Source organism: Dreissena polymorpha, chromosome 10, assembly GCF_020536995.1.
Source record: "Dreissena polymorpha isolate Duluth1 chromosome 10, UMN_Dpol_1.0, whole genome shotgun sequence".
NCBI classification, from domain to species: Eukaryota; Metazoa; Mollusca; class Bivalvia; order Myida; family Dreissenidae; genus Dreissena; species Dreissena polymorpha.
In genome coordinates this window covers 19,782,601-19,806,824 of record NC_068364.1, presented here as the reverse complement: position 1 = coordinate 19,806,824, position 24,224 = coordinate 19,782,601, and the positions used below count along the sequence as shown (strand labels likewise).

Genomic DNA, 24,224 nt, shown 5'->3' with positions numbered 1-24,224 from the left:
CATCTCCCAGCCAGCTCTATTAGTTGAACCTTAGAGATCTCAACAATAGGATCATCTCCCAGCCAGCTCTATTAGTTGAACCTTAGAGATCTCAACAATAGGATCATCTCCCAGCCAGCTCTATTAGTTGAACCTTTTAGATCTCAACAATAGGATCATCTCCCAGCCAGCTCTATTAGTTGAACCTTTTAGATCTCAACAATAGGATCATCTCCCAGCCAGCCCTATTAGTTGAACCTTTTAGATCTCAACAATAGGATCATCTCCCAGCCAGCCCTATTAGTTGAACCTTAGAGATCTCAACAATAGGATCATCTCCCAGCCAGCTCTATTAGTTGAACCTTTTAGATCTCAACAATAGGATCATCTCCCAGCCAGCTCTATTAGTTGAACCTTAGAGATCTCAACAATAGGATCATCTCCCAGCCAGCTCTATTAGTTGAACCTTAGAGATCTCAACAATAGGATCATCTCCCAGCCAGCTCTATTAGTTGAACCTTTTAGATCTCAACAATAGGATCATCTCCCAGCCAGCTCTATTAGTTGAACCTTTTAGATCTCAACAATAGGATCATCTCCCAGCCAGCCCTATTAGTTGAACCTTTTAGATCTCAACAATAGGATCATCTCCCAGCCAGCCCTATTAGTTGAACCTTAGAGATCTCAACAATAGGATCATCTCACAGCCAGCTCTATTAGTTGAACCTTAGAGATCTCAACAATAGGATCATCTCCCAGCCAGCTCTATTAGTTGAACCTTAGAGATCTCAACAATAGGATCATCTCCCAGCCAGCTCTATTAGTTGAACCTTTTAGATCTCAACAATAGGATCATCTCCCAGCCAGCTCTATTAGTTGAACCTTTTAGATCTCAACAATAGGATCATCTCCCAGCCAGCTCTATTAGTTGAACCTTAGAGATCTCAACAATAGGATCATCTCCCAGCCAGCTCTATTAGTTGAACCTTAGAGATCTCAACAATAGGATCATCTCCCAGCCAGCTCTGTTAGTTGAACCTTTTAGATCTCAACAATAGGATCATCTCCCAGCCAGCTCTATAAGTTGAACCTTAGAGATCTCAACAATAGGATCATCTCCCAGCCAGCTCTATTAGTTGAACCTTAGAGATCTCAACAATAGGATCATCTCCCAGCCAGCCCTATTAGTTGAACCTTTTAGATCTCAACAATAGGATCATCTCCCAGCCAGCCCTATTAGTTGAACCTTAGAGATCTCAACAATAGGATCATCTCCCAGCCAGCCCTATTAGTTGAACCTTTTAGATCTCAACAATAGGATCATCTCCCAGCCAGCTCTATTAGTTGAACCTTTTAGATCTCAACAATAGGATCATCTCCCAGCCAGCCCTATTAGTTGAACCTTTTAGATCTCAACAATAGGATCATCTCCCAGCCAGCTCTATTAGTTGAACCTTTTAGATCTCAACAATAGGATCATCTCCCAGCCAGCCCTATTAGTTGAACCTTAGAGATCTCAACAATAGGATCATCTCCCAGCCAGCTCTATTAGTTGAACCTTAGAGATCTCAACAATAGGATCATCTCCCAGCCAGCTCTATTAGTTGAACCTTAGAGATCTCAACAATAGGATCATCTCCCAGCCAGCTCTATTAGTTGAACCTTAGAGATCTCAACAATAGGATCATCTCCCAGCCAGCCCTATTAGTTGAACCTTAGAGATCTCAACAATAGGATCATCTCCCAGCCAGCTCTATTAGTTGAACCTTTTAGATCTCAACAATAGGATCATCTCCCAGCCAGCCCTATTAGTTGAACCTTAGAGATCTCAACAATATGATCATCTCCCAGCCAGCTCTATTAGTTGAACCTTTTAGATCTCAACAATAGGATCATCTCCCAGCCAGCTCTATTAGTTGAACCTTTTAGATCTCAACAATAGGATCATCTCCCAGCCAGCCCTATTAGTTGAACCTTTTAGATCTCAACAATAGGATCATCTCCCAGCCAGCCCTATTAGTTGAACCTTAGAGATCTCAACAATAGGATCATCTCCCAGCCAGCTCTATTAGTTGAACCTTAGAGATCTCAACAATAGGATCATCTCCCAGCCAGCCCTATTAGTTGAACCTTAGAGATCTCAACAATAGGATCATCTCCCAGCCAGCTCTATTAGTTGAACCTTAGAGATCTCAACAATAGGATCATCTCCCAGCCAGCTCTATTAGTTGAACCTTTTAGATCTCAACAATAGGATCATCTCCCAGCCAGCTCTATTAGTTGAACCTTAGAGATCTCAACAATAGGATCATCTCCCAGCCAACAATAGGATCATCTCCCAGCCAACAATAGGATCATCTCCCAGCCAGCTCTATTAGTTGAACCTTTTAGATCTCAACAATAGGATCATCTCCCAGCCAGCTCTATTAGTTGAACCTTAGAGATCTCAACAATAGGATCATCTCCCAGCCAGCCCTATTAGTTGAACCTTAGAGATCTCAACAATAGGATCATCTCCCAGCCAGCCCTATTAGTTGAACCTTTTAGATCTCAACAATAGGATCATCTCCCAGCCAGCTCTATTAGTTGAACCTTTTAGATCTCAACAATAGGATCATCTCCCAGCCAGCTCTATTAGTTGAACCTTAGAGATCTCAACAATAGGATCATCTCCCAGCCAGCTCTATTAGTTGAACCTTAGAGATCTCAACAATAGGATCATCTCCCAGCCAGCTCTATTAGTTGAACCTTAGAGATCTCAACAATAGGATCATCTCCCAGCCAGCTCTATTAGTTGAACCTTTTAGATCTCAACAATAGGATCATCTCCCAGCCAGCCCTATTAGTTGAACCTTAGAGATCTCAACAATAGGATCATCTCCCAGCCAGCTCTATTAGTTGAACCTTAGAGATCTCAACAATAGGATCATCTCCCAGCCAGCTCTGTTAGTTGAACCTTAGAGATCTCAACAATAGGATCATCTCCCAGCCAGCTCTATTAGTTGAACCTTTTAGATCTCAACAATAGGATCATCTCCCAGCCAGCTCTATTAGTTGAACCTTAGAGATCTCAACAATAGGATCATCTCCCAGCCAGCTCTATTAGTTGAACCTTAGAGATCTCAACAATAGGATCATCTCCCAGCCAGCTCTATTAGTTGAACCTTTTAGATCTCAACAATAGGATCATCTCCCAGCCAGCTTTATAGGTTTAACCTTAGCTAATATATAATATGGGAAACTTTTTTTATTCTCAATTTTTGAAGCATTTCACAGCAAATAAAAACAACACTAATTTCCCAATATAAGTCAAAACGCTGTGATTTTTTCTCAATCCAAATGGACCCAGGCCCATTCCAAAATGACAAAAAAACTCACATAGTTGTTGTATGCTTAACACTCTAATCAGCAAATGGAAAGCCAGGCTAGCAGGTCATAATTGCTAAGCATACATGTAGCTATAATTTTTGTGAAGCTGGGTCAATATGACCTGCTTGTCTTGCCTGTGAATTTTTTATTACATGTGTAATTTGCCAATTATTTGTTAGTTTAAACCTAAAGCTATTTATTTGACCCAGATTGCATCAAAAGCGTTAGGCTATTTTATTGCTCTTGAATCTGTTAAAATATTTCTAGATTTATAAACAAAATAGATTAAATGAGACTCAATTAAGTTATGACGTTTAATAAACATGTAAAATGGGCAGCATATCAAATCATCAACTCTTGTGCCTTTCCTTCGAAGACAGCATTATGAAATGGCATGAATTAAAAGAAAACAAAAGATACAAAAGAATGCATGCAATACCGGTAGTTTGTGTTGGCGATTTTTTCATTGACAATGTGTGTATGTAGATTTTTGGCCTATGGTATTTCACATTTGTCCGGCCCCATATCAGGCGATGTTACCAGGTATTTCTAACCTGTGTTTGTTAGTAACACATGTGCTTTATACACGATATCTACGCAGCCCCAGACCCAGACGAGGTGACAGACGAAGTTCTGGGCCCTGTGGAACCTCCGTTCCCCTCCCAGACCTTCAAACAAAACTACACTGTCTGGACCCTGCGAGACCCCTTCAACATGCCCGGGGACCCCTTCCATCTATTCCCCTTCCTGCCCTTCGAAAAGTTCCTGCCTTCAGATTCCAAGTTCTTTGGTAAGATTGTATTAGCCTTGGTTTTTCAAAACAGGGCTTGTTGTATGTGCATGAAGTTTCATCCCAGATTAATTGTGCATTCAGCACAGCCTGATCTGGTATGACACTCCCTGATTAGCCTGTGAAGACTGCACAGGGTCACATGGGACAACACTTTACACACATGCATTAAGCCCAGTTATCCCAGATTGAGGATCATATATTTCCAGTATTGAAGTCCACATTATTTCAGAGAGCTTGATGGTAAATTCTGTGATAAGGTCTAATTAATTCCTTCTGTCTGACTGTAAATAGCAATGTTGATATTGATTACTGACCTTTTAATAGTTCCTACCATCTGACTTCAAGTTAATTTGTAAGTTCAACAAATATTTAACTAATATATGTATTTAAAGTACCGCCCAGATTAGCCTCCCCAGTCTGCACAGGCTTTTCTTAGAACACGGCTCATATGTTTTCTGTCTCACTCATACAAAAGGATTGTGCATTTTTGCATTAAAGTTAATCATGGACGGCACTTTCATCTTTATCATTTTTAACCAGGTTTTCCGAAGGAAAAAACTGGTTATTAGATTGGCGAATGCGGGCGGGCTGGCTGGCTGGCTGGCAGGCTGGCTGGCGGGCTGGCGGAACAAGCTTGTCCGGGCCATAACTATGTCGTTCATTGTCAGATTTTAAAATCATTTGGCACATTTGTTCACCATCATTGGACGGTGTGTCGCGCAAAAAAATTACGTCGATGTCTCCAAGGTCAAGGTCACACTTTGAGTTCAAAGGTCAAAAATGGCCATAAATGAGCTTCTCCTGGCCATAACTATGTCATTCATTGTGAGATTTTAAAATCATTTGGCACATTTGTTCACCATCATGGGACGGTGTGTCGCACGAAAGAATCACGTCAATATCTCCAATGTCAAGGTCGCCACGACTAAAAATAGATTTAAAAAAAAAAAAACTTACAAAGGGGGTTAATTTTGTTTGTTCATTTCAAAAGTTCAGTTTGAGTTTTCTCCCTTTATCAGATTTTTTTTTCACAATGAAAACCTGGTTTTGTGAAAATTTTGTCCCTTGTTTTTTTTAAGTACAGGGTAAGTCGTTTTTTGATGAAAATACAGTGTAGGCGGAAAGTGTAGTCCCTGATTAGCCTGTGCAGACTTCACAGGCTTATCTGTTTAGACACTTTACACACATGAATTCAGCCCAGATGTCACAGAGGCTCATACATTTTCTGTCTCACTCACATCTATGCATTGCATAATTATTGAATAAGTGGTAAAATGTGTATAAAAAATTCAGAATCTCACTTTCATACATTTATTGTCTGAAAAACTGGACAATCTTATAAGGCTGCTGTTCCTTATTTATATTGTGCATAATTCATAACTTAAAACAGATAAATTAATAATGATATGATTATTAAGGTCAACTAATATAACTACTTGTACTATTTACTGCAACTCATTCTCAAACAAGACATTCATTTATAATAACCCCTATCAGTTTCATTTCATGCCTTCTTACTTACATGACAGGTGCTGGGTCGGGGTATCGACCAATCAACAAAGGGGAGGGTGGATCTGGCAAGGAGTTCTCGGAGTCCATTGGTGGAAACCATCCAAGGGAACAGTTCACAAGTAGGTCACGTGGCTACTAGTATGTCATTGTGGTAAAGGTTTATTTCTGTATGGTGCATAAGATCATTGTGTTCTGCAGGGTTTAAATGGTGTGTATTAAGAAAAAAATGTGCGATTTCATGTTGATTATCTGATAGTTCTTAATTGAAATAAGCAATAATTAGCCCGGCTGTTTTGGGAGTAAACCTGAGGTATTGTCATAGCCTGCTCGCCCTGCTAAAACCTTAACATTGGCTCCAAAATCTAAGTGCTTCCACCTACAACAATGACACTTCATATGTAGCTGCTCCTTGATGAGTTCTACACGCCACACACATTTTTGGGTCAAAGATCAAGGTCAATGTGACCTCTAATACTAAGTATTCTTCTGACCAGCTTTCATTTATTTATTTCATTTATCACAAAACTGCACCGCAGCCGAGCATTGGCACCCCCTATGCGGTGCTCTTGTTTTGGCTTTGTTGCAAGCTATAATAATTGTGTCAATAGTTGTGTGGCATTTTGGGAGTTCGTTACTGCAATGTTGTCCCCATTAGTTTATGAAGATGATAACTTAAGAAGATTTTGCTCCATCATACTGAAACTATAAAAAAGGAATATAAAGCTTTGTTTTGTTTGCATATTTTTTTACTTATTTATGTTTTGCCTCTTTTGATGTCTTTAGGAAACATTGTACAAAAGTTGTAGATTACTAATAGTATTAAACCAACCCTATAATGCTTCGATCAAGACTTTCACCCAGTCAAAGCTTATACTAAAACCCATATTATATGGCGAATTTGCATTTTCCAGTTGTAATGTTGACATACGAGCGTTCTGATGTCCTGATCAAGGCTGTGACGCGTCTGAAAGGTTTGCCACACCTCAACAAGGTGATCGTTGTCTGGAACAACCCAACAGTGCCCTCCGAAAACCTCGGCTGGCCAGAAATTGGGGTCCCAGTTGTGGTAATGTAGCCATTAGCTTGATTTGTATAATATGGCTTTTAACAAATCCGCTTTGCTCTAGGAAAGTTGGACTTGAGTCTTGTGCGAAAAAGTGTCCTTCTAGATGAACGCTTTGCAGTCTGCACAAGAAAGACACTCTGCTTTTATGGAATTTTTCATGTATACATGTAGGTAGTCTCTTTTAAACAAAAATCCACTTTAGGCAGAAAGAGTTGGTCCTGATAAGCCTAGGTGGATTGCGCAGGCTAATCTGGGACGACACTTGACGCTCATGCATTTGAGACCAATTTTCTCAGTACAAGGCTCAAATAGTTGTGTGTGTCTGTCGCCAAAAAATAGGGAGTGAGGTCATATTATTGGACCCCATGTAACAAAGAAGAATGGGGAAAAAGAACTGAGTACTCTGAGTACTACGGCACTTTTTAATGAACAGAACTCGGGGCTTGCATAGATTGTTCATAAGGGTATAAAGTCATGCTTACACAATCTTAATGTTTTATGTCTTAAATAAAAAAAGATTCTGAACGATTTTGCTTGATAGAGAAAAAAAATAATTTACTGTTTAAATGAGCAGATAAACAAAACAACACAATTTGTAATGTGTTTTTGTGTTCTGATGAAACAAATCACCGAAATTAAAGCAAGTTTTATACCAAAATTACCTGGAAGCTTTAAAATGCTAATCATTAAACAAGAACTATGTAACGTTTCTTAGGAATTGTGCATAAAGAAGTTGTAGAGCTGATGCTGCACACACCTTATACAGGGATTATATTAAAGCAGAACCCTGCTTTTTAATGCCTGCATTTTCACGGTGCCTATACCACGTGAAATTTTAAGATCTGTGTTGAGAGAATAAAGCGCGACCCAGCTAACATTTTTAATAATGTCTTTTTTAATATTTCACCATTTTTAATGGATAAAGTGGAGAGCCCACTCATTCGTGAGAGTTTTCTATAGGTATCATGATCTTTTAAAAAAAATAAGTATTTTTTCAGTAAAGTGCAACCGCGTGTTTCAAATATGAAGTCCCCACACTGATCCGACATTTTTTTAACCGTTCAAACGCGGTATAGGCACCATGATTTTTAGCTCACCTGAGCACAACGTGCTCATGGTGAGCTTTTGTGATCGCCTTTTGTCTGTCGTCCGTTGTCCGTTGTGCGGCGTCAACATTTGTCTTGTTAACTCTCTAGAGGGCACATTTATTGTCCAATCTTCATGAAATTTGGTCAGAAGGTTGGTCTCATTGATATCTTGGATGAGTTCGAAAATGGTTTCGTTTGCTTGAAAAACATGGCTGCCAAGGGGCGGGGCATTTTTCCTTATATGGCTAAATATGGCTATAGTGAAATCTTGTTAACACTCTAGAGGCCACAATTATTGTCTGATCTTCATGAAACTTATTCAGAAGATTCATCCCAATAATATCTTGGATGAGTTTGAAAATGATGCTGGTTGGTTGAAAAACATGGCCGCCAGGGGGCAGGGCATTTTTCCTTATATGGCTATAGTAAAACCTTGTTAACACTCTAGAGGCCACATTTATTTTCCGATCTTCATAAAAATTGGTCAGAAGATTTGTCTCAATGATATTTTTAATGAGTTCAAAAATGGTAACCTTTGCTTGAAAAACATGGCTGCTAAGGGGCGGGGCATTTTTCCTTATATGGCTGTATATGGCTATAGTAAAATCTTGTTAACACTCTAGAAGCCACATTTATTGTCCTATCTTCATGAAACTTTGTCAGAAGATTCATCCCAATAATATCTTGGACGAGTTCGAAAATGATGCCGGATGGTTGAAAAACATAGCTGCCAGGGGGCGGGGCAATTTTCCTTATATGGCTATAGTAAAACCTTGTTAACACTCTAGAGGCCACATTTATTTTCCGTTCTTCATGAAATTTGGTCAGAAGATTTGTCTTATTGATATTTTGCATTAGTTCGAAAATGGTTACGTTTGATCGAAAAACATGGCTGCCAAGGGGCGGGGCATTTTTCCTTATATCGCTATATATGGCTATACTAAAATCTTGTTAACACTCTTGAGGCCACATTTATAGTCCGATCTTCATGAAACTCTGTCAGAAGATTCATCCCAATAATAACTTGAATGTGTTCAAAAATGATGCTGGTTGGTTGAAAAACATGGCCACCACGGGGACGGGGCATTTTTCCTTATATGGCTATAGAAAAACCTTGTTAACACTCTAGAGGTCACATTTATTTTCCGATTATCATGAAACTTGGTCAGAAGATTTGTCCCAATGATATCTTGGATGAGTTCGAAAATGGTAACCTTTGCTTGAAAAACATGGCCACCAGGGGACGGGGCATTTTTCCTGATATGGCTATAGTAAAACCTTGCTAACACTCTAGAGGCCACATTTATTGTCCAGTCTTCATTAAATTTGGTCAGAAGATTGGTCTCAATGATATCTTGGATTAGTTTGAAAATAATTATGTTTGCTTGAAAAACATGGCTTCCAAGGGGCAGGGCAATTTTCCTTATATGGCTTTAGTAAAATCTTGTTAACACTCTAGAGGCCACATTTACTGTCCGATCTTCATGAAACTTGGTCAGAAGATTAATCCCAATAATATCTTGGATGAGTTAAAAAATGATGCTGGTTGGTTGAAAAACATGGCTGCCAGGGGGCGGGGCATTTTTCTTTATATGGCTATAGTAAAACCTTGTTAACACTCTACTCTAGAGGCCACATTTATTTTCCGATCTTCATGAAACTTGGTCAGAAGATTTGTCCCAATAATATCTTGTTATCTCAGGTGAGCGACTTTGGGCCTTTCAGGCCCTCTAGTTCAATTATCTTGTCTTAGACTCCTGCATATTATCTCCCTTGCCTCAATTGATCAAATTTTTCAAAGAAGCTACATTGTAACTAAAAATATATTTTATGTAATGCATTTTTTGCATAGTATTTAATGGAAGTTTATGCAAATGAAAAAATTAAGAGCCTTATGCAAAAGAAAGAAAATATCCGATCCCTGAAAATTTCATTTGACACCTGACAATTTTAAGCACAGTGTAATTGGACTCCTGATATTTAAAATCTATTGAAATCTCCATTATAAGTGATACCGGTATGTATAAAAATCATACTACAGTAGGAAATAACATACATATGATGTTTACCAACAATTTCAGGTGGTCAAAATGGCAAAGAATAGCCTTAACAACCGATTCCTACCCTTCGAGGACATACAGACAGAAGCAGTACTGAGTATTGATGATGATTCGCACCTCAGACACGATGAGATTGTCTTTGGATTCAGGTTTGTTTACAAAAAGTTTAAAATAGGGGGTTGAAATTCTGAAAATAATTGCTTAACTGCTTTTTATGTCAATTTTGCAAAAAGTTTTGTTTCTCAAAGGTGCAGAACTAAGCTGGTCATGAGTACAGTCAAAACGTGCTACATTGATTCGTGATACAACGAAATGATAGGATACTGCGAGTAAGGATGCTGTTCCTGTCTAATGTCCATTCATACTCTGCTCAAGCAAAAAAAACGTTTGGAAAAAAAAAGTGATTTTTCAAATTTATTATTTTGGTCCCTTCATATATTTACCACTTAATTTCTAAATTGATATGAAGAAAATGTTTCAAAGCCTGATTGTTTACACCCTTTTGAGCACCTATATTCACACCTGTCAATAGCCTGCATGTAATTCACAGTAAAAGCTTATATTAGTTTTTCAGTTACATGAAAATTAAAAAAACTCGCTAGAACACAACTGATTGAAGAACATGGTTTTCATAACTTGTGTTGAGTTTAATTTTAAATAAGTTGAATGGATACAAATGTTTTTCTAACATTATAGCAAATGAGAGTCAATGATCAGGTCTAGTAAATCAACTGTTGTTAGCACAGTATTATAATTTGTTAGCCATTTAAACATCAGGAAAGAATATCGCCATTCTCAGGGCAAAGTCCCATTGCATACACAAATGATAAAATCTTAGATCAACCAATCTAAAATGGTTATTGGAAAGAATAGCATTGGGGTTTAAACTGGTTGTATGTTAATGAGAACACAAAATGAAAAAGAAATAATTAATCTTTCGAAATATATATATGTAATGCAAATTGTTTAAGGAACAATTTAGACACAAATAAATTCATCCAAAGCGTACTGTTTATCTCAGAATTAGATCTAAAACGGTGAGTTTCTTTATCTCATTATTTTTATTTGCAATTTTCGGTATCAATTTCAAATGGAAATATCATGTTATAAATCAGTCAAATCTTTGTTATTCTTTTTCTCATTATTCTTATTAGAAACTGTTATTATTGATGTTAAACTTAAAGAAATATATCATATGTTATGAATCAGTCAAATCATTGTTAACTTCTACCATTACTTAATTTTAATAATTATTATCATCCATGTCACCACACTTGTGTATTTTTGCATTTGGCTTAGAAGCAATTGTAATGCTTAATAGCTAATAAATGTTGTTGTTGCTGTTGTATGGCTCGAAAAGTTTGTGAAAACAAACAATGTTACAATCAATGACTTATATTTGCAAACTAGTGAGAGATACCATTGTTTTGTTTGCCAGTTTGGGAATGGTGCTTGGGCCATTTGGAATGTGAACAATTGTGTTTGTATTGCTTCCGTTGGGAAATTTGTGTATGTTATTTTAGCTAGTTAATACTTAAATTGCAACTAAAAGTGTGTTGAACATAAAATTGACTAAGGGCCAACTTATAAAGCTGAATAGGGAAATTAACAAAATGTTGCTATTGAATTTAAAATTGTTTGTTTTTATGCCACCGGATCGATAGATCGCGGTTATATTGTTTTTGGCCTGTCTTTCTGTCTGTCATTCTGTCCCAAAACTTTAACCTTACAGAAAAGTTTTGCAATAACTTTTGAAATATTGAACATAGCAATTTCATATTTGGCATGCATGTGTATCTCATGGAGCTGCACATTTTGAGTGTGAAAGGTCAAGGTCATCCTTCAAGGTCAAAGGTAAAAAAGCACACTTTAACCTACCGTTAAGTTTTGCAATACTTTTTGAAATATTGAACATAGCTACTTCATATTTGGCATGCATGTGTATCTCATGGAGCTGCACATTTTGAGTGGTGAAAGGTCAAGGTCATGCTTCAAGGTCAAAGGTCAACAACAAAAAATCAGCGCATTAGGGGGCATTGTGTTTCTGACTAACACATCTCTTGTTTATTATTATTAATGTTTGGAAACCTTAATTTTTGGAATTTTAGGAAGTAATTTGGGAAAAATACATACTTTTTGAGATTGGGAATGGAGTTGAATGTTGGCCCCAAAACTTTGAAACCCCAAAAAACACTGGGTACACAGTTATTGTCCCTGCAGGGTCTGGCGTGAGGAGAGGGATCGTATTGTGGGTTTTCCAGGCCGCTACCACGCCTGGGACCCCCGCCATGGGGGCTGGCACTACAACTCCAACTACACCTGTGAGATGTCAATGGTCATCACGGGGGCCGCGTTCTTTCACAAGGTACTTGGGGGTTTTGGGCCCCGTAGTGGTAAAATTGTGATAAATGCATGCGCATAAGCTTTTTTAGCTCGACTATTATATAGGAAATATATATAGTGGAGCTATCCTACTCACCCCGGCGTTAGCGTTAGCGTTCAAATGTTAAAGTTTGCGTACTACCCCAAATATTTCCTATGTCCTTTGACATATTGCTTTTATATTTTGCATACTTCTTTACCAATATGACCCAATCTATAAACAAGAGCAGACAACTGTATCAAGCATTTTGACAGAATAATTGCCCCTTTTATACTTAGAATATGCATATTATTGATAAATCTATGTTAAAGTTTGCGTACCTCCCCAATTATTTCCTATGTCCTTTGACATATTGCTTTTATATTTTGCATACTTCTTTTCCAACATGACCCCAATCTATAAACAAGAGCAGACAACTGTATCAAGTATTTTGACAGAATTATGGCCCTTTTTATATTTAGATAATTGAACATTTTGCTTAAATTGCCATAACTTCTATATTAATGATCGCATTTGATTCATACTTTGACAAAACAACACTTACCTGGCATACCACAATGCACTCCACCCAAACCATCCCCCATGCCCCACCCCAGAATCCTCCCCCCAAATTTTTTTTCCCTTATGATGAAAGATCATCTATTAAATGACCACACACCCACATTATACCCCCCCCCCCCTCTCCATGATGGCTTACGTTATACTGTCAAGCACTTGAATACTCGAGTGCGCTGTCCTCTGACAGCTCTTGTTTATACATTCCCCATAACTTTTGCAATATTGAAGATAGCAACTTTATATTTGGCATGCATGTGTATCTCATGGAGCTGCACATTTTAAATGATGAAAGATCAAGGTCAAGGTCATCCTTTAAGATCAAAGGTCAAATATATGGCTTCAAAGCTGCGCAGTAGGGGGCATTGTGTTTATGACAAACACATCTCTTGTTTAATGTAAGAGATATAAAAAGTGTTCTGTAATTTCCAAATGTATCAAATTAGCCTTATTCTTGGTAAACTGGGCTTAGTGTTTGTGCGTAAAGTGTCATCTCAGTTTAGCCTGTGCAGTCCACCCAGGCTAATAAGGGACAACATTTCGCTTTAATGGATTTTGTTCAAAGGAGGTCTCTTGTAAAAGAATAGCCAGTGTGAGTAGAAAGGGTATAGGCTAATCTGGGACAACACTTTACCCACATGCATTAAGCCAGGCTAATCTGGGACAACACTTTACCCACATGCATTAAGCCAGGCTAATCTGGGACAACACTTTACCCACATGCATTAAGCCCAGTTTTCCCAGAACGCCACTCATTCTAAAATTAGAGAAAATAAAGAACACTTTGTGTGAACTCTTATATAAAATAAAAGCTTCACTAAAAAGGCTAGTTGTCTGGGTGGTGGCATATTAAGTGTGCTAGCCTTTTGATCTATAATTTGCTCTTTTTCAAGGTCTGAAACTTTAGCCCTTTTGTTCAGATGCATGCAAACCTCACATTAAAAAAATTGAATGGCATAATTCAATTGATCTAAAAGGTACTTTGATTACATATGGATGTAGAGATTTTTATGCCCCAGTCTGTCTGTCTGTCCGTCCGCGAAAACTTTAACAGTGGCCATAACTATTGCAATATTGAAGATAGTAACTTTATATTTGGCATGCATTTGTATCTCATGAAGCTGCACATGTTTAGTGGTGAAAGGTCAAGGTCATCCTTCACGGTCAAAAGTAAAAAAAATACAATCCACAAAACCTTCCAAATTATATATTGAAATTTTATTTCAAAGGGGCGAACTAGGGAGCATTGTGTTTCTGACAAACACATCTCTTGTTTGCTTGTATATTCCAGTGGTATTAGTTTTAGGCTTAAGCATAGGGGTCTGCTCCATATCTCTTTAACCATTTTAAAGATTATCATGAAATTGGCCTCATATGCTAAAGTCATTTAGAAATACCCTTAAAGCAGGAATCAGTCATGGTGTGTAATTGAATTTTTCCTTGAAACTCATTTGTGATCCAGTCTAGGCTGTAATGCATTAAGCCCATTTCACCAGAGCCAAACTAATGTCATTTAAATCTCGTTGTTTGCAGTACTACTCCTACCTGTACAGTTACACAATGGCGGCGGCAATACGGGAGAAAGTGGATGAGTATATGAACTGTGAGGACATCGCTATGAACTTTCTTGTGTCCCACATTACAAGGAAACCCCCTGTCAAGGTAAAACAGGGAATTTGATATGTGGCATTCCATTACAAGTACATAACCCTGGCTTTCGAAAAAAGGTTTAATGCCTGTGCATAAAGTGTCATCCCAGAATAGATTGCACAGTGATCATAGGCTAATCGGGTACTACACTTTCCGCTTTAATGAAATTTTTTGGTTTAAAGAAAATCTTTTTAACAAAAATCCATTTAAGGCAGAAAGTGCAGTCCCTGTAACGCTTGTGCAGACTGCATAGGATTATCTGGGAAGACACTGCACACATGCATTAACCCTTACAATGCAGGAACCAAATTTTTAAGGCCTTTGCAAACAGTTTGGATCCAGATGATACGCCACAGAACGTGGCGTCTCATCAGGATCCAAACTGTTTGCTATTCTGATAGTATTTTTTGAAAAAAATCAAAGAAAATGCTAATTTTATAAATTCAGCAGACGACATTTTAGCAGACAACAAATTTCCCAGCATGCAAAGGGTTAAATCCTGTTTTCCTAAAGCAAGGCTCATATGAATTGTGGATAAGTTACATATTTTCAGTAGGTTCTTACATTATGACTTCTATTCCAGTGATGATAATGTTTAATCATAAAGCAGACAAACACATGTTTTTATGCCCCCGGTAGGGTGGAATATAGCAGTTGAACTGTCCGTCAGTATGTCAGTCTGTCCATCCGTCCGAAAACTTTAATGGTCATAAGTTTTTCAATATTTAACATAGCAACTTGATGTTTGGCATGCATGTGCATCTCATAAAGCTGCACTTTTTGAGTGGTTAAAGGTGAAGGTCATCCTTCAAGGTCAAATGTCTAATATATGGCGTCTGTCCGAAAACTTTAACATTGGCCATAACTTTTAAATATTGAAGATAGCAACTTCATATTTGACATGCATGTGTATCTCCTGGAGCTGAACATTTTGAGTGGTGAAAGTTGAAAATCAAGGTAATTCTTCAAGGTCAAATGTCAAATATTCTGTCCGTCCGAAAACTTTAACATTGGCCATAACTTTTTAAATATGGAACATAGCAACTTGATATTTGGCATACATGTGTATCTCATGGAGCCGCACATTTTGAGTGGTGAAAAGTCAAGGTCATCCTTCAAGGTCAAGGTCAAAATCAAATTTTGCAATATTGAAGGTAGAAACTTAGATATATAAATATATAGATATAATATATAAATAGATATTTAAAATACATGCGTATCTCATAGAGCTGCACATTTTTGAGTGGTGAAAGGTCAAGGTCATCCTTCAAGTTCAAAGGTCAAATATATGGCTTCAAAGCGGTGCAATAGGGGGCATTGTGTTTCTGACAAACACATCTCTTGTATTAATATATATTCTACCCTGTAATACAGTACATAGAACCAATAAAATGCAAAGATTCCATATGAAAACAGTTCAACCCTTTCATGTTCGTTTCCTTTCACAGTTATTGTGCATTAATCCTTTCCAAAGAGAAAATGGCTAGTATATGCAGTCAGCATATGACTAGAGCAGCCTGAAGTAACTTAAAGGCTGTTCAGGTTTATGCTGTTTGCTGCTCATCAGTACCTTAGGGTTGGCCATTAAGGTCTAAAAACTTTTAATTTAGTAAGAAAGGTCCTTAATTAAATATGATTTAATACTTGGGGATAACAAACTTGTTTAACAGTGTATCTGAGCAAAAAAGAGTTAAATTGTTAAGTTGATTAAATTAGTTGTATGATCTTTGTTCGTAGGTGACAACCCACTCTGGAAAAATGGGGCTTAATGCATGTGCGTAAAGTGTTGTCCCAGATTAGCCTGTGCAGTATGCAAAGGCTAATCATAGACAACACTTTCTGCTTAAACTGGATTTTTGCTAAAATGAGATTTCCTATAAATTGTGAAGATGATAAAAACTTTGCATAACCTGTTGACATTTGACTTTAGGTGACCTCTCGCTGGACATTCCGGTGCCCCGGTTGCCCACAACAACTCGCCCTGGATGAGTCACACTTCAGCGAGCGGCACAAGTGCATCAACTACTTTGTTGAGATCTATGGCTACATGCCACTATTATATACTCAGTATAGGGCCGATTCCATATTGTTTAAGACACGGATTTCACATGATAAGCAAAAATGCTTTAAGTTTATTTAGCCTGTATACGTTTTTTTAGCTTCACTGAGTACCTCATTATCTTCATCAGCTTTTGTTATCTTCTTTTGTCAGTCGTGTGTTGAATGTCGTTCGTTGTAAATTGGCCTTGTGAACACTCTAGACACTGTATGTATTGCCCAATCTTCATACACTTGGTTAGGACATTTTTCCAATGTTATCTTGGCAGAGTTTAAAACTGGGTAATGAAGATAAAAAACTGAGTCCACATTTGTTGGGTTGTCTCGATGAAACTTTGTCAGAACAGTTCACCCATTGATATATATCGGCTCAGTTTAAACGTGGTCCCATGTATTGGAAACCTAGGTCAATTATAGGTTGTGGACAGTCAAGAGTCCTCATTTGTTGCGTAATCTTTATGAAACTTTGTCAGAACATTCCTCCCATCAATATCTTGGCTCAGTTCAAAACTGGGTCACATTATAGGTTGCAGACACCCTAGAGGCAACATTTATTGCACAATTGTTATGAAACTTTGTCAGAACATTTCTCCCATCAATATCTTGGCTCAGTTCAAAACTGGGTCACATTATAGGTTGCAGTCACCCTAGAGGCAACATTTATTGCACAATCGTTAGGAAACTTTGTCCAAGCATTTATACCAATGATATTTTAACTGAGAAAGATAAGGCATTGGTACATAGAAAAACAAGGGCGCCATGAAGCAAGCATATTTCAATTGTGGCTTTCATAAAACCTTTTATTGTATTATTCTAGAAGTTACCATTTTGACATACTCATAAAAGCTGCTCAGAACATTAAAAAATTGTGTTGTTTTAAAATCTTTGCTGAGTAGGAAAATGTTCAAAAACATTGCGTTAAGGGCTTTGGGCAGTATTCCTTTTGTGTGGTTTGTGAACATTTCCTGTTCAAATGCTTTGTGCCATGTGTTTTCAGGTAAGATATTCTCTTGTAATTGTATAAAAGTTAGTATTATGGTAATTTATTCAGTGAACTTTTATATGTTTAAATGTCACTATTATATACTCAGTATACAGAAGGTGGGGAAGTTTCCATTTCTTTTATAAACAAATGTAGAATTATTTGCAAAAAATACTTCCAAGTTTTAATGAGCATTAGTTGTTATTAATTTAACTTGAATAAGTATAGTTATAAATGTTTTGTACAATTTCATGGTAAAATTGTTATTAATGTATACTAAATATGGCTTTCATATTGTTTAATGTAAATATTTGATAAATAGCAAAAATGCTTCAAATTTGTGAAGCTGTTTTCGTTTAATTTATTAAACATGACGTTACAAATTATATATATGTAATTCTGTAGCCGTGTTTAAGTTGTATTGTATTATGGTATAGCATATTTGAAATTAGTTTCAGTAAGGTGCTTTGTTTTTTTATTGTGTCATGTGTTAGTATGATATTCAAAGCATAAATGTGCTTATTATCCCCTACCGGTTTCACCGGAGGAGACTTATGGTTTGCGCTCTGCGTCTGTGAGTCTGTCTGTCTGTCTGTCTGTCTGTCTGTCACACTTTTCTGGATCCTGCGATAACTTAAAAGGTTCTTCATATTTTTTCATGAAACTTGAAACATGGATAGATGGCAATATGGACATTATGCACGTCATTTCATTTTGTTCCTACGTCAAAAACTATGGTTTCTATGGCAACAAATAAACTAGAAATACTGCGGAAAAAGGTGTGTTTTTTTTATCCTGCGATAACTTTAAAAGTTCTTCATATTTTTTCATGAAACTTGAAACATGGATAGATTGCTATATGGACATTATGCACGTCATTTCATTTTGTTCCTATGTCAAAAATTCTGGTTGCTGTGGCAACAAATATATAACAAAAATCTGACAATGGTGGAATTTCTGACAATGGTGGAGCCGGTAAGGGACATATATTGCAAGGCAATTAATTGTCTTGTTTTTTTGTAAATATAAGTTTTAAATGTGAATATTCTGTTTTCTTCGGAATTTTTTTTTATAAATACTTATTGTGTTGATGTTATGTCAAAATTACCATCTTATGTGATGCTTACCAAAACATGAAACAAAAAAGTATAACTTAAAGTATTTTTTATAACCTTAATTTCTCCCAGCGAAATGCTTAGTCAGTGTTACTTTAACCCTTTCTCTATTAGAAGCAAAGTGAAAATGGCTGTATATGCAAACAGTATAAAACCAGAACAGCCTGTGAGTCACTCATAGTCTGTTCAGGTTTGATGCCATTTGCTGCTCATCAGTATCTTAAAGTTGAAAATGAAGCCTTTATACTTTGAATCTAGTTAGGAAGGTCTATTGTTTGATTTTCAAAGGGACTACAAGTGTGTCAACATGCATATCTGAACGATGAAGTGTTAACAGTGATTATTTCTTTATGTCTAGAACTATTCACTCATTCACTGAGTAATTTGAGTTTTTTGTTTTCATGCAGTTTTTTAGGAATTTTTACTTTTATTGTATTTAATGTGATGATGTAAATATTCACTGTGATTTTTCCCCTAATTATACATTGTTGTATTTGTTCACGTCGTGTTGCATATTTTCAACACAACATTTTTTTCATTCATTGGATATCATGATATTATTATGTATTTTAAATCAGGTTTATGTGTTGTCATCCTTTATTGTTCAGAATTTTAAATTCTATTTTTTGAAACAAAGTAGTGTATATGTGAAAAAACACTTTAAATGCTGTTCTTAATTTCAATTTAATCCTTTTCAGTTGTTTGAGTTTAAGTCTTGAATGCTTATCACATTGAGAAGTTTATGTCTGAGACATTACCTTTATACTTAGGTATATTAAACTTGAAGCACATTGTATACATGTGCCATATAATTCTTATTCAATGTGTTAATTATCTTAATCTTTTGTATAACATGTGTAGAAATGTGTAGCAAATATGTTTTTCGTCAAAAATAAACATGCCAAAGAAACTGTAATATAAGCATGTCTTAAATATAAAAAAGAGACATTCATTTTTAGCTCAACTCTTTATCAAATGAGCCGCGTTCTGAGAAAACTGGGCATAATGCATGTGCGTTAAGTGTCATCCCAGATTAGCCTGTACAGTCCGCACAGGCTAATCAGGAGAGACACTTTCCGCTTTTATGGTATTTTTAGTTTCAAGGAAGTCCCTCCTTACCAAAAATTAAGTTTAGGCGGAAAGTGTCGTCCCTGATTAGGCTGTTGGGACTGCACAGGCTAATCTGGGACGACACTTTACGCACATGCATTATGCCCAGTTTTCTCAGAACACAACCCAAATAGTTTAAGCTATCTTACTCGCCCATATGAAAGTATAAGGGTCTGCCGAATGCTCTGGCTGCTGTAAATGTTCAACAGCTCCGTATCACTGTTTCTATTACAGATATTCCATTCACACATATATTCTTTGTGGTTGACCAAGTACCTTAACTCTGACCTTCAATTTATCAAAATTATGCCTCTTTTTATGCCCCCGGTAGGGTGGCATATAGCAGTTCAACTGTCCGTCAGTCTGTACGTCTGTCCGTCCATACGAAAACTTTAACATTGGCCATAACTTTTGCAATTTTCAATATATCAACTTGATATTTGGCATGCATGTGAACTCATAAAGCTGCACATTTTGAGTGGTGAAAGGTCAAGGTCATCCTTCGAGGTCAAAGGTCAAATATATGGCTTCAAAGCGGCGCAATAGAGGGCATTGTGTTTCCGACAAACACATCTCTTGTTTTTCTGAGAAATTCAGATTTAAGATTGCAACCAACTTCTCTATATTCTCATATGTTATACAGATATTAAAATACAAATTAACATATAACGGCCACTGGAAAAACTTTGTGAACCGTCATTGCGTGAACTTGATAACCTTTTTTTCCTTTAAGATATTTATAATTGAGATAAAGTTTACGATAAAATTCCCCTTTTTGATAATTTATTGATGGGTTTTTAACCAAGTTTTCCGATGTAAAAAAACGGTTATTTGATTGGTGAATGTTGGTCGGGCGGGCGGAACAAGCTTGTCTGGGCCATAACTATGTCGTCTTTGTTAGATTTAAAATCATCTGGCCCACTTGTTCACCATCATTGGACAGTGTGTTATGCGAAAGAATTACGTCGATATCTGTAACGTCAAGGTCACACTTCGAGTTCAAAGGTCAAAAATGGCCATAAATGATCTTGTCCGGGCCATAACTATGTCATTCATTGTGAGATTTAAAAATTACTCGGTACATTTTTTAAACATCATTGGACGGTGTGTTATGCAAATGAATTACTTCGATATCTCTTAGGTCAAAGTCACACTTTGAGAAAATAGATTGAATTTTACACAAGGGGGGTAACTAGGAACAATCAGTAACAATGCACATTTTGAATTGTCTCCCTTTATCAGACTCTTATGGCCCCCTTCGAAGAAGAGGGGGTATATTGTTTTGCACATGTCGGTCCGTCCATATGTCCGTCCGTCCTTCCACCAGATGGTTTCCGGATGATAACTCAAGAACGCTTAGGCCTAGGATCATGAAACTTAATAGGTACATTGATCACAACTCGCAGATGACCCCTATTGATTTTGAGGTCACTTAGTCAAAGGTCAAGGCCACGGTGACCCGACATAGTAAAATGGTTTCTGGATGATAACTCAAGAACGCTTATGCCTAGGATCATGAAACTTCATAGGTAAATTGATCATGACTCGCAGGTGACCCCTATTGATTTTCAAGTCACTAGGTCAAGGTCATGGTGACCCAAAATAGTAAAATGGTTTCCGGATGTTAACTCAAGAACGCTTATGCCTAGGATCATGAAACTTCATAGATACATTGATCATGACTCGAAGATAACCCCCATTGATTTTCAGGTCACTAGGTCAAAGGTCTAGGTTACGGTGACCCGAAATAGTAAAATGGTTTCCGGATGATAACTCAAGAATACTTATGCCTAGGATCATGAAACTTCAAAGGTACATTGATCTTGACTTGCAGATGACCCCTAATGATTTTCAGGTCACTAGGTCAAAGGTCAAGGTCACGGTGACTTGTCACAGTAAAATGGTTTCCGGATGATAACACAAGAAAGCTTACAAAGGATCATGAAAATTCAAAGGTACATTGATCATGACTCACAGATGACTCCTATTGATTTTCAGGTCACTAGGTCAAAGGTCAAGGTCACAGTGCCAAAAAACGTATTCACACAATGGCTGCCACCACAACTGACAGCCCATATGGGGGGCATGCATGTTTTACTAACAGCCCTTGTTTTGGTTCAAAATAGCCTTTCCCCTGTTATTTTTTGTTTTCCCATGTGATTTTTTGTTACCTTTATGGAATTTTTTCCCATATAATAATGGAATGTTATGCTATGAAAGAAAATTGAATTTTTTTTAGCCATTATATCTTTTCAAAGCCTTAATGAACATTCATAATGTTTGCTCAACAACTCAAAGAAATTAAATGCAATCATCATGAAGCTTGGCAATGGCTGTCTGGTTAGTGCAGTGGGGGGAACACTTTAGCCTTGTTCTGAGAAAACTGGGCTAAATGCCTGTGCGTAAAGTGCCGTCCCAGTTTAGCCTGTGCAGTTCACGCAGGCTAATCAGGAACAACACTTTCCGCTTAAATTGGATTTTTGCTAAGAAGAGACTTCATTTAAACGAAAAATGTCATCAAAGCGGAAAGTGTCGTCCCTGATTTGCCTGTGCAGACTGCACAGGCTAATCTGGGACGACAGTTTACGCAATTGCATATAAATGCCCAGTTTTCTCAGAACGCGACTCGCGTGCTTCTCACATCAGTGACCCAGGTTCAATCGCCTTCCTGGTAACATGTGAGATGGTTGCTGGTAACTGTGCCGGACAAGCAGGGTTTCCTTTGGGTACTCTGGCAACCCCCGACAACACATGATCGCATCGAAATTCTTAACTTTAGTGAGTGACATTGTAAATTAGGTAGGAGTTATGGGACACACTCTAGGTCCTCAAATTGTGAGGCCTTAGACACGGAAGGACCTCATAAACTTGGACATACACACACGAACTTGGTTATTTTTTTATGGGCATAATATGGGCCATGTTCGAGAACCAGCCAGATTGCATTAATCATTATTAAATTACTAAAAAGAAATCAAGTTTACCTTGTGTGCTCTCTTACTTCAATAGTTGGCATCAGATCATCAAGAATCTTGATGCAAATTTTATGGGCATATAGGCTTTGAGATAACAAGCCAAATTGCATTAAGGACTTTGCAATTACAGCCTTTTAAATATCTCAAATTTTCAAAAAAAAACATCTGCTCTCCAATAGTTTCGGTTAATAATTTTAAGTACTAATGAAGGTTTTCTTATTGTACTAAAAAATCTTGGGTTAAGGCATGTGTTTAATATGCAATAGTTACAGCTGTTTGCATTGACCGTTTTGGATAAACCTGTTGATTAAGCTAGCTTGTATGGAGACCATGCTTTTGGGATAAATTGGGTCAAGGTCACTGTTGCTTAATAAGATAAAGAGTTGTTTACTGACTTGAAATTAGTAGGCTGATAACATGGTGAAATGTTGTGTAGGAAGTTTCTTTGTAGATATGGCTTGGTATTGTATAGTTATATTTATTTGTGTCTTGTTCTGAGAAAACTGGGCATAATGCATATGCGTAAAGTGTCGTCCCAGATTAGCCTGTGCAGTCCGCACAGGCTAATCAGGGACGACACTTTTCGCTAAAACTAGATTTTTGGTAAAAAGGGACTTTACACGAAAAATACCATTAAAGCGGAAAGTGTCGTCCCTGATTAGCCTGTGCGGACTGCACAGGCTAATATGGGATGACGCAAATGCATTTTGCCAAATTTTCACAGAACAAAACACAAACTTTTACTATGAATATCTAGTTTTGAGGCACCCAAACTTTACTTGTGGTAATCTAAATTTTCAGGTTTTATTTTGCATATAACTTATTATGTCTGTATTAAATATATTCACAATCAAATATGTCATCATAGTCTGGTGACAGACCGGAAATGTACATTACACTATCATAGCAGAATACTAGTGACAGACCGGAAAGGTACATTACACTATCATAGCAGAATACTAGTGACAGACCGGAAAAGTACATTACACTATCATAGCAGAATACTAGTTGAGCGTGTTTTCTTTTTCTACAGCTCTTGTAATTTTGAGCTTTGGACTTACAACTAATGGGTGATCATCCTTCATTGTCAAATTAAACATTGTTATTTGTATTGATTAGAGTTTTTGTCGTTTTAAATAGGTTTCATATCGCAACCAATAATATTCTCGATCAGATAACATTAACCCGCCTTCCCTGAGTTTCTAGTGTAGGCAAATTTTTAATGTCCTGAAAACGGCCGTACTTGAATTACCGGTAGGTAGAATGGCTATTAACATGTGTCGCGTTCTGGGGAAATTTGAGTCGTGTTCTGAGATAACTTGGCATAATGCATGTGCGTAAAGTGTCGTTCCAGATTAGCCTGTGCAGTCCGCATGACACTTTACACACATGGATTAAGCCCAGTTTTCTCAGAACAGGGCTCATTTGGCTTATTGCATACCTGTAGGCGTACAGTGTCGTCCTAGAGCCTGTGCAGTCCGACCTGTAGGCGTACAGTGTCGTCCTAGAGCCTGTGCAGTCCGATCAGG

At 37.3% G+C, this 24,224-nt stretch overlaps 1 protein-coding gene across 1 annotated transcript in view; it reads left to right on the top strand.

Annotated features, from left to right (window-relative positions):
- The window catches only part of LOC127848267 (exostosin-like 3), a 36,960-nt gene extending 20,147 nt beyond the window's left edge, over positions 1-16,813 (top strand). The window contains exons 5-11 of the mRNA XM_052380633.1: positions 3,950-4,138; positions 5,671-5,772; positions 6,565-6,719; positions 9,889-10,016; positions 12,088-12,232; positions 14,339-14,467; positions 16,386-16,813. Coding sequence (XP_052236593.1) covers positions 3,950-4,138; positions 5,671-5,772; positions 6,565-6,719; positions 9,889-10,016; positions 12,088-12,232; positions 14,339-14,467; positions 16,386-16,595 — 1,058 coding nt within the window. The 3' untranslated portion in view covers positions 16,596-16,813. The remainder of the gene's footprint in view (positions 1-3,949; positions 4,139-5,670; positions 5,773-6,564; positions 6,720-9,888; positions 10,017-12,087; positions 12,233-14,338; positions 14,468-16,385) is intronic.
- Positions 16,814-24,224: the final 7,411 nt, after the last annotated feature.